Source organism: Erpetoichthys calabaricus, chromosome 11, assembly GCF_900747795.2.
Source record: "Erpetoichthys calabaricus chromosome 11, fErpCal1.3, whole genome shotgun sequence".
In the NCBI taxonomy this organism is placed as follows: Eukaryota; Metazoa; Chordata; class Cladistia; order Polypteriformes; family Polypteridae; genus Erpetoichthys; species Erpetoichthys calabaricus.
The window spans coordinates 16410909-16426376 of NC_041404.2; the positions used below are offsets into that span (position 1 = coordinate 16410909).

Genomic DNA, 15468 nt, shown 5'->3' on the forward strand with positions numbered 1-15468 from the left:
AAAAGAAATAGTATATAAAAACATGTAGCCAATAGGTTTAAAGCTTTCAATAAATTTTGCTAATATACTCCATCTGCATTTCAAAGAGAACTAAGTATTGTACCTATTGAAGAAAGCTGGACAAGGTAAACCTGATCATTCTGAGTAACAGCTCAACTACCAAGAGTGGATGTCCTTTATGGCTGTATTATCTTGAACAATATTAACGATGTACTTTAAAATGAAATGTCTGTTTCCTTTGCAACTTCAAACCACTAAGCATTTCATCTAGGAATGAACTTGGGGAAAAAAAAAAGTTATTTGTTGCCTGATGGAAGCACGAGTCGTGTATTGTGATGGGTTGTCCTGCCCTGTGTGTGTGGCCGTCTCTGCTGTTGGCCATTATCAAGCGGCGGTTTTTGCCCCCAAGGACACGTGCGCGCTCTCTCTCTCTCTCTCTCTGCCACTCACTCACTCTTTCTGTGTACTGTACCACTAGCAGTAGTTTAGCTTTTCCAAATCTCTTGACTGGTTCCGGCTAATTCCCTGCCAAAACTATCAGTGGATTTCTTGCTTTTAATCTCCCACAATGCCTTATTCGATTATTGTCAAAGCTCCCTGTCCCGCTCCTCGCTAGCTTTTGCTCTCGACTCAGAGCAAGCAAGCGGCTCAGTGCTAAAACACCGGACCAATACGGGATGGGATGCGCCGAGTAGTGCGGCTGAGTCTGCCAGACTTGGGTGGCTCCTCCAAGGACATGGGGCGGCTTCTCCTTTGCATGCACCTGCTCAGGTAAGTAGGTATAGGTCTGTTCTTCTAAGCCTGTCCGTAGGCTACGCCAAATGTTTGCAAGACGCTGAACTTACTTTTTTTTTTTTCTTTTAACTGCTTTTCTGTATCCAGCATGAGCTGCGTCGTTGGGAACCAGCTGGGAGAAATAAGGATCTATTCCGAAAATATCACCCAGATATTAGACCGTCTGCTGGACGGATACGACAACCGACTGAGGCCAGGCTTTGGAGGTAACAGTGCTAGGACCGGGGCAACAGAGGGCGGAGAACTTTGTTCTTTTGTCTGAACCTTAAAAATAGCACTTGCTTATATTAAAGAGCTGATCAGATTAGAGGGTTGTCCTCAAGAAAGTGACCTGAAAGAGAGACGAGATGCCCAGTGCTGAGCGCACACCAGTTTGCTGCATTTCGATTGCTCTTTACAAACAGCAGACAGACAGTCGTTAACTTAATTGAATATTATTAGTTTGTAGAACTATTACAAGAAAAAGATGTATTCCTTACCTACAGTTAGCAATTTATAACAAACAAAACACTAATCAAGAAATTAACTTTTTAAAAAATATAAATCTAACGGCATTTTTTAGCTTACACTTTATTTTGTTTATTCCTTATTGTAATTTTTTATGTTTAAAATAGTAGATATTCAAAATATAGAAATATGCCATTTATAAATTTGAAACCGAAAAATGGAAGGCATTTCACGCTGAAGTAATTAATTTTAATAACACTCCTGACATTTTTTGATGATGCCTGTCCTCTCTGATTCTGTAAAATTAACGATTATTTGGGTGCCTGCTAAGTAAATGTGAACTAAGTAAGACACACCATTTCTCACATTGGAAATTCTGTCCTACAGACACACCATGTGCATCCTATGTTTTTCTGATTTTAATTTCCATTGTAATTTTGAAAGTGATCTTTCATGTGTATGTTCAAAGTTATCATTTTGTTGTATATGTTTTTTTAACATTGAATGGAATAACTGTAGGCAGCATTAAAACGTTTTTGAGAAGTAAAATGTTATTCAAAATTCAGTATAAAATTGTTGTGGAAAAGCATTTGTAAAGTTCACGTAGTGCTACATTTGACAACAACCAATACAAACATTATCTATGGTTCTGCTTTTATGTAAAACATGAATGCATATTTCTTACATAACATTTAGAAAGGCAACGTGAACAGAGCAAAGCCTTGGTAGGTTACAATACATGTGAATGTATGAATTTGCTGCGGACAGCATGGCTGTTGACACTGCCTCTTCATACCAGCAGGGTTCTGGGTTCAAATTCCAATATTCTAACATTATTCCAATCTTTGCAAGCTCTTCCTTTAAATCTGCTGGTTTACTTCCCACATCTTAGAGATGAGCCAGAGGGAATGATTGATTCCTCTAAATTGACTCAGTACACGTGAGTATGTGAGTATAAAGGCTTGTTTGCTCCCTTGCAGGTGATGCTGCTGAGATAGGCTCCAGATTGCTTTTTTCTTGTGAAGGAATAAATTAGTTTTGAATATAAATATACTGTTTATAGCTATATAGAATAAAATTACTTGGTATATTGCAAGGGGGCCCTCAGAAACAGGCTGTATACTTTTGTCAGATTTTCATTTACTTAAAAAGAATAGACTCCTCTGCCTGCTTGAAATATTTCTTTACCAGTACAATGTTGCTTGCACTTTATTAACATTTTCAACACTCTTTCAGGGCCGGTGACAGAAGTCAAAACTGATATCTATGTTACCAGCTTTGGTCCAGTTTCAGATGTTGAAATGGTATGTAGTACTTACTAAATTTAGAGTCTAGGAAGTTCATTTGTGTGAAAAAGAATTGTTCATCAGTGTTAATAATATTTTTGTGTTGTAGTCTTCCAGTTTCTGGAGACAAGCCATTAGAATTGCCTAGCCCCGTGAGCTTTAACATGTCTGTGGCCTCAAGTCATGTTCATCCTGCCTTCATTTTTTTGACATTTGGGCACAATGTCATTAAAGCAGATTAGGAACTTTAAGCTGCTTGACAATCTCTGTCAGTGAGGTTCTTTGTTGAGCACTTTACTTGCATTCTGTGCTGCAGTGAGCTGTCTGTCTACACAGTTTATGTGGGCTTCCATGTCCAAATCCATAGGGCCTCTTAGATAAGACAAACAATAGGTAAGCCTGGATATAGTCAACTTGCATTTTTAATCTAGCAATACATTTAGAAAAGAATGGAGAATAACTATTCATATTAACCAAATACACATCCAATTTCTACTTCATGCAATTCCTTGTCATGTTATTGCTTTAAGCCAGTCTTAACAATGTAATCCATCGTGTAAATAGTCCCATGTTAATACTTTTATTCAATAGATGTTGTTTTCCAAGCTATAAAAAAGTTTATACAGTATGTGGATATCCAGTATGACAAGGATATGAACGACGTTAAAGTAAGCATGAATAATTTATTTGCAGTGCAAACCTGTTTCATCCACATAACACATTAAATAACTAACAGTATGACCAGTGTGGCATTATTAAAAATTGTATTCTTCTACTTTTGGCAGGAATACACTATGGATGTTTTCTTTCGTCAGACCTGGATTGATGACAGGCTGAAGTTTGATGGGCCATTTGATATCCTCAGACTCAACAATCTCATGGTTAGCAAGATCTGGACACCAGATACGTTTTTTAGAAATGGCAAGAAGTCCATCTCTCATAACATGACCACACCCAACAAGCTCTTTCGAATTATGCAGAATGGTACAATACTTTATACAATGAGGTATTTACTGATGAGTTTTTTATACTTTGTAAACACTTTGCATGTTTCAGTCAGCTAAAATTTAAGGTGAGGGATGTAATTATGTAAGATGATTATTTTGTTTCTCCCAGATGGTTGAAAAAGTTTCAATGTTTTGATCCTGCATGTTAGCATATAATTTTAAAAGCTAGACAAATTGGCCTACAATTGGTGTTCTAAGTGTTAATACTTATTGTGTAACAAGAAGGTACATTTAAATATTTTGTTCTTGCACGTTAGCATATAGTTTTAAAAACTTGACAAATCAGGCCCACTACTGGTGGTGTTAATGCTTATTTTATAACACTTAGGCAAGTTTTGATGTACAGTATGTCTATGCACTTTTACTTTATGAGGATAGAATTACACGAAAAATGTAGATATGATCTGCAATGTGCTGTTGCTTCTGTTGCACACTTTTAAAATAATAATTTTGTTCATTTTACCTGTTGTAGGCTAACAATTAATGCGGCATGCCCAATGAGACTGATGAACTTCCCAATGGATGGTCATGCCTGTCCTCTGAAATTCGGTAGCTGTAAGTCATCTTGGAAAATGTTATATATTCCGTTTTAACAACACGACAGCCTCAAATGTGCTTACTAAAAGCACAATATTTTTTTCAACATATAGATGCTTATCCCAAAAGTGAAATCATTTACACATGGAAGAAAGGTCCTCTGCACTCTGTGGAGATACCCCAGGAATCATCAAGTCTTCTTCAATACGATCTCATTGGCCAGACAGTGTCAAGTGAGATCTTAAAATCCAACACAGGTAAGAGGACTGAATGTGACAAGTTAACATTATATTAAAAAGCCTGCTTTTTTATCTACAAAAGAAGAGACAAATCTATTAAAGGATAATACATAACAGCACATTTGTCTTCTGTAAAATGTCACTTATTTATTTTATTGACTACATTTCCTTTAGATGGGAACTTTTGGGTTCCAATAGCAATGCTAGTTTATGTTCGCTAATAAAAGTTAGTGTGGCCTGCTGGCTAAGACATTGGTCTTTAAATCTCAAGGTTCCCAGTTTAATCCCAGTTAGTGAGACCTGAGAAATTCACTTACCATGCCTGCATTTCAACACAAATTAAATTTGCATAATTGTAATGTATCCTCATCTTGTAAGTTGCCTTGGATAAAGGTGCCTGTCAGATATAACACTGATGATAATACTGTACTCGCTTGAATAAAACACTTAATTAGCATCATCCTTCCAAAACAGAGTGAGACTTAAAAGGAAAGTTAAAGTTAACTTGTATGAGGGTAGTAAAGAGGAATGTAATATGAGAAGTTATGCTTTTTGAGCTCAGCTGTGCACAATGCCGTTCTGCTTTCCTGGCCCCATCAAACTATGGATATCATACAGTACTGTACATGCTAGGTTGATGTGTTAGCCTTCCTTCCTGAGGCTACTGTGTCTTTTCATATCTATGGACAATAAATATTATCTTTATCTTGGCTTAGCTTATCAGTCTTATCTGTCTGAGCCTTCTAGTTTTATTTTGGCGTGATGCTTCTCAACAGCTTCACATGAGCAGTAGTAGTAAGTGGTCAGTATTTTAAGCCCACAGCACATGTGTAACTGAAAACTGATACTACTGCACAAATAAAGACCTGCTTCATACAATGCAGTGAGTGTGAAGTCTGTTAAGCTACAGTGTGAAGTTTCACAATTTATAAGGCTTGTTTGATCTTATCCAAAACGTAGGTGATGTCAGCTTTGTAACAGTTCTGAGACAAGTCTGTGTCTGTGCCTGTTACGGAAGATAACCAGTTCTGAATCTGTGAATAAAAAATGCATGTAAGATATTGTATTCTATTACAAAAGAGAAACAATACAAACATTTTTTCATCATAACACAGAAATTTAAGGTGCGCATTGTTTTTTTTTTAAACATTTAAAAAGACACAAGAGCATAAATGTTGGAATTAATCAGATAGAAGCACAACACACCCTATGTTCAACTCTCACCCCAAATCCCATTAGGGCTCAAGCTGCCTTAGACAAGATCAAACAATTCTCATTCGTGTCTGTGCAAGGGCAGGAAATGATAATCACTGGAGATGGAAATTCAAGATTAATTCTGTCTTTTTGGCAGAGTTATAAGTGCCAAAGTGGCATGGCATAAGCTCTAACAGTAGGAACCTGAGTTCTATAACTGTGCAAAGACACCTATGAGGAGGCTTGACCATTTTCCGCTCTGAGTCACCACTGAACATATCGTTGCCAGTTCTAAAAGCAGCACTGCAAGTTTCAAAGATAAAAGCACATTAATAGGGTGTTCTAGACTAATCAATTTTTAACTATTTTTAATTTGTTAGCTCATTTCTACTGTATTTTTATGTTTATACTACAGTATATATTTTTGTATTGTATTGAATTTGCCTCTTGTCGATCTTAATTTAATTTGTAAATACTCTTGATTTAAATCTAAGAAAGGTATTTTGGTGCAGACTTATTGAAAAACATGAACAGTTTTCCTGCGTTCTTTCTTAGATCAACATACTGTATGTAATGCTTTAAAATGAAAATGCCGTAAGTACAGTTCCTGAGAGCTTAACTTCAGTTGATTTTTTGCTTTTATAGTATTATTCAAGTAAACTTTTTCTGGTTTAATTTTGGTGGTTTCTGTGCACAGTCACTCATTTGTTACACCTTAGGCTAAATGTTATGCAGTAATTCAGTGTAGGGCAGTTGGAGGAACACAGTGAACATGTCAACATTAAATCTATTACATGTTTTGTATTTAGTCTTATGCTCATCCTATGACCTTACACCTTCCTTATTAACCTCACCCATAACTCAGCAATGTAACACGTATCTTTTGCAATATTCACATTAAGTGTCCAATTTATTCGGAATACTTGTGTAAAAGAAAGTTCTTTTCTTATTTTCCTCTGGCAGCAACTTGAATATATCAGGATTATGTCTTGATTTTTTTTAAATTGGATTTGACATACTTTATTAATCCCTGATGGGAAATAGTCTTTTCGCATGACCTTTGAGTGTCAGAGCACAGAGTTAGCCATTGTACATTTGGAAGTGCACCACAGGAGGAATCTCGTCTGTCTAATCCAGTGTGTCCCATACTTGTTACACATTAGCAGCTGGTGAATAGCACTTTCATATCCAGAGGAGGTGCTCATTTTGACTAACATGAGGTAACTGTTGAGGAAATTGCATTAGGAAAAATTTAGTGGGATGTTCCTGGAACAATACCTGGATTACAGAGCTTTGCGTGCTGAGTGTTATGATTTGGTATTTTAGTAGATTTTTTGGTGCCATTTTGTGATCCCTTTTTCCGAATATATGCAACTGTATTTAGTGATTTTGAAAACTGTTTTTCATGTTATGGCAATTTGAAAAAGTAGAAAATATTCATCATTTTGCTTTTACTCTATTTTGTTTGACCTTGCTTACCTCCATTTTGTGCATTTCTGTTGTACTATAGCAGTTGCTATGATATTGCTATGGGTGACATCCAGCATCACGCTGCATGTGTCATTAGGAGTCAAGGGTGTGATAGTCAGTTCCATACACTTCCTGGTACCCTGGATCCTGCTGATGTGTGATTCTTTCAATAAGACTTTTTGCCAATAAATGAAATTGCTTATGGCATTTAGGTCTTTGATTTTTGTTTTTGGTGTTTCAACTGCTGATGATAGATCAATTAGACTTTTGGCTTGATTTTTAAACTAAAATTTATCTCTTAATCCTTTTAAATAAAAATCCCCACTATTTTATTCTGAGCTGGTGCAATGACCAGTATTCTGCTGCAAGGGCTCATTCATATGTCAAAAAAAGATTCATGTGATTGGCAAAGGTGTTTAGATACTGTGAGAATTTCAAACATTAATTCACTTGTGTAAAAGAGACCCTTTTGTGTTGTGAAAAACATATCCAATATCACCGTCAACAGCTTCCATTATTGACACCTGGAAAAATGGAGGCAGAAAGTAAGGTGTAGTATCTATTATCTCCTAGTATTAAGCAGGATTAACTGGATCAGACAATACTCATCCAGTGTCCCATTGTCTATGTTGTTTGGTCCACTGCAAGCACAACTTACTTTTTATTGCATTTGGTCAGTCATAGGCTTGAACTTAAATGGGTCATTAGCTGCCAAACTCAGAAGGTAATAAGGTACAATAAGTAACTCTTTTGGCTCCATTGTTTCAGAGCTTATAAATCTGTCTCCATCAACCCCTATTATTAACCACTACATGACCAGCATTGGCTAGATTGGCCATTCTGCATACACCTGGGACAATGCACATACCCACTGCCACATGAATTTCAGGGCTACTGACATCTTGAGTCCTGCCTGATCTTTGACACATTTTGCACACAAATGCACGCAGAACATTGATTTCTACTTTCCTTCCTTAAATTGCATTGCCAATTGTGTTTGAAGGGCAGATGTTATTGAAATACTGGACACTCATTATATGGTTAAGGATATAATCAGTGTTCAAAATAAAGTTGTATATAAATAATAAATATTAAATTATAAGGAAAAGCTTATACCCGCTCAAGTGACTATATTGGTATTATGGTTTGTCTATATACTTGGGGCCATATTTTTGCCAATAGTATATTATAATACGTAGAAATCTTTTATCCGGTGCTACCTACAAGATAAGTATTCAATTGTGTACATACATATTTTTTACAGTTTTTAAAATGACTTTCTTAGTATCTCACCGTGCTTGTGAACCACCAACTTGTGATTTAAAGACCAGTGCCATGAACAGTAAACAACAAAGCATGCATGAACCCCCAGCTAAGCAAAAATCAAAAGAATGTGTGTGTTGGGGATGATGTCCGAAGCACAGCACACTGTGGAATTGACAGGCTTACTGTAGAGCACTGGCCTGTTCCTATGCTGGTTTCTGTTTAAGTAGACAATTACTTTGTTTATTGTTAAAGCTGATTTAGCAAAAAGTAAAAGAAAAAGATCCCACATTTTTCTCTTTCAATTCTTTCTTTCAAATGTATTTTTTTCATAGTGCTTGGTAGGCTTAAATGAAACATTAATGTTTCTACAGTTATTCATTTTGTTTAACACTTTCAATTGAAGTGCCATTTGTGAAATTCATTTGTTTCCTCACAGGTGAATACATAGTTATGACAGTTTATTTCCACCTACAAAGGAAGATGGGCTACTTCTTGATTCAGGCTTATATTCCTTGTATAATGACAGTCATACTTTCTCAAGTGTCTTTCTGGATCAATAAGGAGTCAGTTCCTGCCAGAACGGTGTTTGGTAGGCAATGTGATATTCATTTTAAGGGCCACAACCAGCTACATATGCAGTGTTTACATGTAACAGCTTTCAAAAAAAATTTGGTATATTTGCTTAAAGAGCTATTGGCGATGTGCACATTGAATACTTAGAAGTGTGGACAATTTTGCCTGACGCATACCTCAAGGTAGCTGTCTGAATTCACAGTCAGGCAGAGGTCATCAACATGCATGTCCAGCTTTGTTAATCATTTTCTGTACTTTTATTCTCAACATAAAGCTTTAATGTGTGGCCCTTTAATACGTTACCACGGCCGCTTTGTAGTATATATTTTTTAAATATCGTAAATGCCTCTTAGTTGTTTCTCATAATTTAGCTTTATGTACCGTGATTAAATGTAGAATATTGAGGTGTTCTTGATAATTTTGATGGTGTACCTATAGTTACATGGTTTGCTGTTTCTTTCTTATATGGAAATGGAGCCCACAGTGACCAGTCTCCTCATGAATGTGTGGGTTATGCTTTGGAGATGTAACATTTGATTAATTACCTGGATAGATTAAGCAGGCTGCTCTGGCTGGTTGAATAGAAGGAGTGAATTCAGGTTATTATAGTGTTCTTGTGTTGGGTGTAATTGATTGTCAGACTAAAGAATAAATAATGAATAAATGTTGCATCTGAATTTTATTATCAGCATGGGTAACTTAATATTCTGGACATGGAACCAGTAATTCATCAGTAATAAAGTAATGTCTAATTATGAGATATATTTGTTTTACTAAACTTTACCTAATTTTATTGCTATTATAACTTCAGTTGGGTGGAAGCTCATACAAATAAAACATCAAAACAACAGCCATCACTATTCCCGATATTCCACAAAACTATCATTAAAACAAAAACACAGACACATTTATCAAATTATTGCAGATGACTCTTAATGTCAATGCATTAAGTGCATGCGTCTTACAGCATGTCTATGAGTACTGCCATGAAATGTGGTAGTCCTGGTCTTGATTGGCCTCAACAGTAGACTAAGCAAAGTGTGGGGCTGTGGCAGTCAAAAAAATATATAATCTTAAAAGATATAGAGGTCATTTAGACATGCCTTAATAACTGTTAACATGCTGATCCTGCTAAAAATGACTCACTATGAGAAGAAAAAGTGCTCAACTAATGTTTGTTTGGTTTGCTAGTAGCTTCATTGTGGAAGTTATGTTGTAACTCCCCTGGCTTAGAGTTAAACATCACTGTTGGTGAGGATCTACAGTATTGAGCAAACTTGTGCATTGCCTAATGCTTACACTAGATGATATGATCAAACTATTATAGGACTTTGTATCTTGAGTTTTGTACATTGTAAAAATGTTTGTAAAGGTGAATATTTATCAATATAGTAATGTAAATGTGTGGTAAATGTCGACATAGCTAACTGGTGGTCTGTATTGCAGAGAACATATTGGACCAGCATTGACATGAATAACAGTCAGATTTTAGAGTATGTTGTACAATATTTGGCATACAGGAGCAAGAGACTGAGTCAACTTTAGTGTGTGGAGTAATATTACTCTACACAACGTAACATAACCTAACATAACATAACATGATATGACATAACATTCGCATACCCACTCAAGCCAATTCCCGGTTGTGAGACCAGAGCCTATTCCAGTTGTATTGGGCATAATGTAGGAACATACCCTGGAAGGGGTGCCAGTCTATCGTAAAGTCTATAGTATGTATGAAGATTAAGCAATTGAATACACCAACACATATGACTAATTATCAAGGATGAATCAAAGTTGCAAACCACAAATTTATAAAGATTTGGTTATTTGTCTCATGTTGCACCACTGCGGCCAATGTTGATTAATCATGTAGATTAAATACCAAGTAATAATGTAGCGAGCACATATGTGAATGCTAGGGACCACATGTTTGACAGCTTTGTCTGCAATGGGTAGTTACATAAATTGTTATCAATTTTGAGGCAAGTGAAAACGGTTTGGAAACAGCTGCTCCAAAATATGCAACACATTTTCTGAATCTTTACATATTTTGAATTTGATCATTTGATCTTCATGTGCATCCATCAAAATAAATAAATAAGAATAGATAAAGTCATCACAAGTTCAGGATATTTCCATTTTTTGTGAAGAATGACTCCAGCATGCAATGCACTATTGTGAAATGGTTAAATGTACTTAGTTCACTTAATCCAGTTAAGACATCTAGGGCCAGCAGTTTGACTGCTTTAATAAACTATCACAGTTGATTACTGACAAGCTCTGTAGCATTTAAATCTAAAAAAAAATCATCCCTCATTATTGTAATGTAGTTCTTACCAAACAGATTGTAATGATATGCTCTATCACAGTGAAAATAATTCCTAAGAATTATGAATTTGTATAAGGGTGTATTTTCCAAGGAAAAATGAAAATTTGTACTTGTCAGTATGAATATTTTTACAAAACTGTAAAGCTTTTTCACCCAGTCGCAGCACTGAAATGAAATGAGCAATAGTTACTCTTTCATAGAATAATATGAGGGGGAGTCAAGCTAAAGTTAGAAAATGAGATTTATTAGAAAATGGAATGAACCTTAACAAAACTGATAATGCCATTTCTCAATGCAGTCTCCACCCTTCTCAATACACTTGCGCCACCTGCACGGAAAAGTCTGGATTCCAGTAGAATAAAAAGTTTTGTCTTTTCCTCGCAACCACTCGTGCACTGCTTTCTTCATGTTGTCATCTGTTTTGAATCGACGACCACCCAGATATTTTTTTTAGTGGTCCGAAAAGGTGGAGATCACACGGTGCCAAATCTGACGAATAAGGAGGATGTGGCAATACCTCAAACTTCAGTTTTTCCAGACAAGCCTTGGTGTTCTTAGCAGTGTGTGGGCAGATGGGCATTTTCTTGGAGCGAAAGGACTCCTTGAGACAGCAGACCCCACCTCTTGGATTGAATAGCAGGCTTCACATTGGTCTCCAGTAAGTTACAAAAAGTTGTACTAATGACTGTAGACTGTACACCTCGGCATGTAGTGTTCAACAATAACTCAGTGCACGAATAGTTGCGAGGACAAGACAAAACCTTTTATTCCGCTGGAATCCAGGCGCTTCCAGGCAGGTGGCACAAGTGCATTGAGAAGGATAGAGGCAATACTGAGAAATGACATTATCAGTTTTGTTAAGTTCATTCCATTTTCTAACTTTAGCTTGACTCCCTCTCATAGTTCTCCCAAACTTACTCAACAGCAATAAGATGAATTATTGAGAAACTGGTAAAGAATGCCAGAATGGCATAAACAAACCAGTAGGCCACTATCTTCTTGAAAACATATGGCTCAGCTATCTAAGACACAGAATTAAAAAGTGTGAATTGCAATGCAGAAATTATTTATTAAAGAAGAAAACATTGATGTCCATCTCATCTCTTAAAGATGAGAACAGAAGAGTCAGAAGTGCCTCTTTTTATGTTGCATAAGTCTTGTATGCCCAGTAAAAGTCAAACGTTGTAATCCACACTAAGCCCATCTTAACTAGTGTTAGTCAGCCTTGTCCTAGTCTTTGTTTTATCTTTTTAAGTTTATTTTGCACTTTTTCTATTGTTGCTGGTGATTTGTTTCTGTATTACTATTTTTTCTGTCATTTTTGTTTTTTGGTTCATGTGTTTGGATTTCTTATTATTGTATTATTTACTGTATGTTCCTAGTCCTTTACACAGTATATTGAGCCCAAGATGGTGAGACTTCCTGATGCTTAAGATGACGTCTTTAACCTATTTAAGGTCCATGATACCCCAACACCATTGCTAAGGCATTAGCACTTTCATGTGTTGCTCAGTTTTCAATTTTTTTAATTGGATTTTGATTTTTTTTATTTTATATGTACTCATTTTTTGTTTGTGGATTTTGAAGCTGAATATGGTCATTTTTGAGTTGACTCTTTTTGAATCAACTTTCTATATTTTGCCTTCTTGTTGGAACCATTTCATCAATAAAACCTTACTATTTTTTGGTCTTTGTGCGACAGGCACCCTTTCCCTTTTTGAAGAATGTAAGATCAGCTTCCTTTTTGAGAGTTTAGGCTGCAAGCCTGAATTTGAGTTTTGAAGCCAGGCCTACTTTGTGTTTCTGTGCCTACATAGCATTTATATTGCTCACTTATTGATACAGAAGATTCTTTTTGGTTTTGTGAGTACCCACCTTCACAATACCATCAACGTGATGGGAGTAATCTCATAGTTGTTAGGGATGCTTGCTGCCTATAGACTACATAACTAAAAATTATTAGAAGTCACATGTATTTTGCTTTATTTGAGAGAATTCTAGAGGTGAGTATCAGGAGGTCTATTATTCAGCTGAACCTGACACGTTGTTGGGCAGCAAGACACTGAAAATCAATGTTCAACCAATTTTGCAACAGAATGTTAGACAAATATTGTAGAACTAATGTCGTAGTCCAGCATTGTGCCAAGTATTGAGAACAGAAATAAATAACTGTTTTGGAGATTTCTCTAATGCTATTTACTTAAACCAGGTAAGCAAGACAGGAGTGTGAGACTGATTAAAAATAATTACAATAAATCCCTTGGTGGCAGTCATTGCAGCTTAAAGTCATGTAACCCATTTCTAAATCTAAGTAGAAAATTTCTTTGTCACAAAGGGCCACTGTTTTTAAACAGTCAAGATCCCTTTGTTTATTAGAATTTGGTAGTTAAGAAAATGTGAAATGGTGAACACCTTCTTAATGACCTTTAACTCAAGTTAGAAGTTTTAAATATGTGGTTCCTAGCATTTAGACATATGTACTTTACCTTATTACATGAATTTAAATCCACAATCTAAATGCCAGAGTGAAATGTAACAAAGAATAAAGATGATGGACTCTATAAAAATGCTGATTTACTGAACTGTAGCAACGGGCAGGACTGGTCCCTGCCTTGCATTCAGTGCTGTCAGGAGAAGCGTCAGTCCTCTGTGATTAAATGGGTTCAAAAACGGATGATTTACTAAAATGAACATCATGCCAGCAGCACATTCTCCTGTATATTTTTATTTTTCTTTAGTAAAATAACTGGCCATATTGTGCCAGCTTCTCATTACCATCTACAGTATATATGCACAGGCAGTAATAATGTTTAGCTTTTAGACTGTGTTCAAAGAAAACAGGGCTCATTAAATTTGATCTCATCAAGCAAAGCCTCATTTTCTTGCTAACAATTTTAATTATTGCTACCAAGAAGAATAAGCAGCCAGAGAAAAGTAGGAGCTCTTCAGCTTCAAAAACACGGATATACATTTTGGGAAAATAAAAACAGCCATGATAGGGGCATGTAAAAGAATAGTAGCATGTGCTAGAACTGCTGAAAGATATGCATGAATATGAATAATAGCTGGAAAATGTCTGGTGACCTCCTTCAAGTACATTTTTGGTGGGGTAGCCCAGTGCCTGCACCACCAGGTTCTAATTTTACATCGATCACTGCCTGTATGGTGTTTTTCGTGTTCTCATTGTGTTTGTTTAAGTCTTCTCCTGGAAATCTGACTGTCATCCACATCCCAGAGATGTACAGGTTAGGTTAACTGACAACTCCAATTTTTTGAAGATGTGAATGAATGTGTATATGGGTGTTTTTGGCAGATTTTTACATCCCATACAGTGTTGAATGCTGTGGCCAATGCTGCTGACATAAACCCCAGGACCCCTTGACCATGTAATGGAAATTATTATTTAAAAATGGGTGAATACAGTGGATGTTGATTTTTAGGAAATTGATAGCAAAGGCAGAAGAAAGAAACAAAACAAACTGCTTCTTTCCTGTCTGATGTTTTATGTAGATGCATTAGTGTTTATCAGCTTGATTCTGAATTATTATTAATATAACTTACAATCATTATCATTCTGCTCAGGAGACATCATAAAGGAAATTTAGAAGGAATATCTCAGCATGGTGCATTCTTTAGGGAGAAAGAGAGCTGATATGTATCCAGTAGGAATTCTGTGATTAATAAAATGTTGTAATTTAGCCTATACTCATAGACGGCTTTTAACTTTTAATCAAAAGCCTTCCACAAATAACTGAAGTTGGATAATAATTCAGGAATGCCAAGTTTTTTTCTTTCTTGAAAGTGTTATTATGATGTATATTAAAATTTATAAATACAGTATAAAAAGGGCAGAACTCAAAGACAGAGTGTCCCCAGTTTGAAATCCATGCCTGCTCATTATCTATGTGGAGTTTGCATGAACTTCCTTTGACCAAGACAGAAGAATTTTCCTCCTATTCCTCCAAAAATATGAGGGTTGGGTTACTTATCACTTAGCATTGTGTGTGTTTGGGGTGTCTGGAATATTTTGTGATTTGTGCCACAGTAAAGCTGAAACGTGGTGCAGGCTTTAAGACTAACAAAGACGAGACCTGCCCTTTTTTGCAGGTCTGGAACCATCAATAGGCCCCACCTGTGGCAGCTTATCCCCATATTTAAAAGGCAGGCTTCTGTCCTGCACAGAGTTAAAAATATGGCTGAAGGTTTTTAAACTTAAAATTCCCAAAAATGCCCAAAGTGGAAAAGAATGAATGATTAAAATTTCTGGTTCAAAAATAATCCTACAAAGAACGCTGAAAATTGTGAATTTTTATCACAAAGAA

At 36.1% G+C, this 15468-nt stretch overlaps 1 protein-coding gene across 7 annotated transcripts in view; it reads left to right on the top strand.

Moving 5' to 3' along the window:
* Nucleotides 1-231: 231 nt before the first annotated feature.
* LOC114660125 (gamma-aminobutyric acid receptor subunit alpha-6-like) overlaps nt 232-15468 on the top strand; it is a 58414-nt gene continuing 43177 nt past the window's right edge. The window contains exons 1-7 of one of the 7 annotated variants that reach the window (XM_051934337.1): nt 232-771; nt 883-1001; nt 2479-2546; nt 3314-3534; nt 4008-4090; nt 4186-4329; nt 8678-8830. In XM_051934337.1, coding sequence (XP_051790297.1) covers nt 683-771; nt 883-1001; nt 2479-2546; nt 3314-3534; nt 4008-4090; nt 4186-4329; nt 8678-8830 — 877 coding nt within the window. In that variant the 5' untranslated portion in view covers nt 232-682. The remainder of the gene's footprint in view (nt 772-882; nt 1002-2478; nt 2547-3313; nt 3535-4007; nt 4091-4185; nt 4330-8677; nt 8831-15468) is intronic. The other 6 variants (XM_051934339.1, XM_051934336.1, XM_051934335.1 and 3 more) reach the window with 6 other exon arrangements.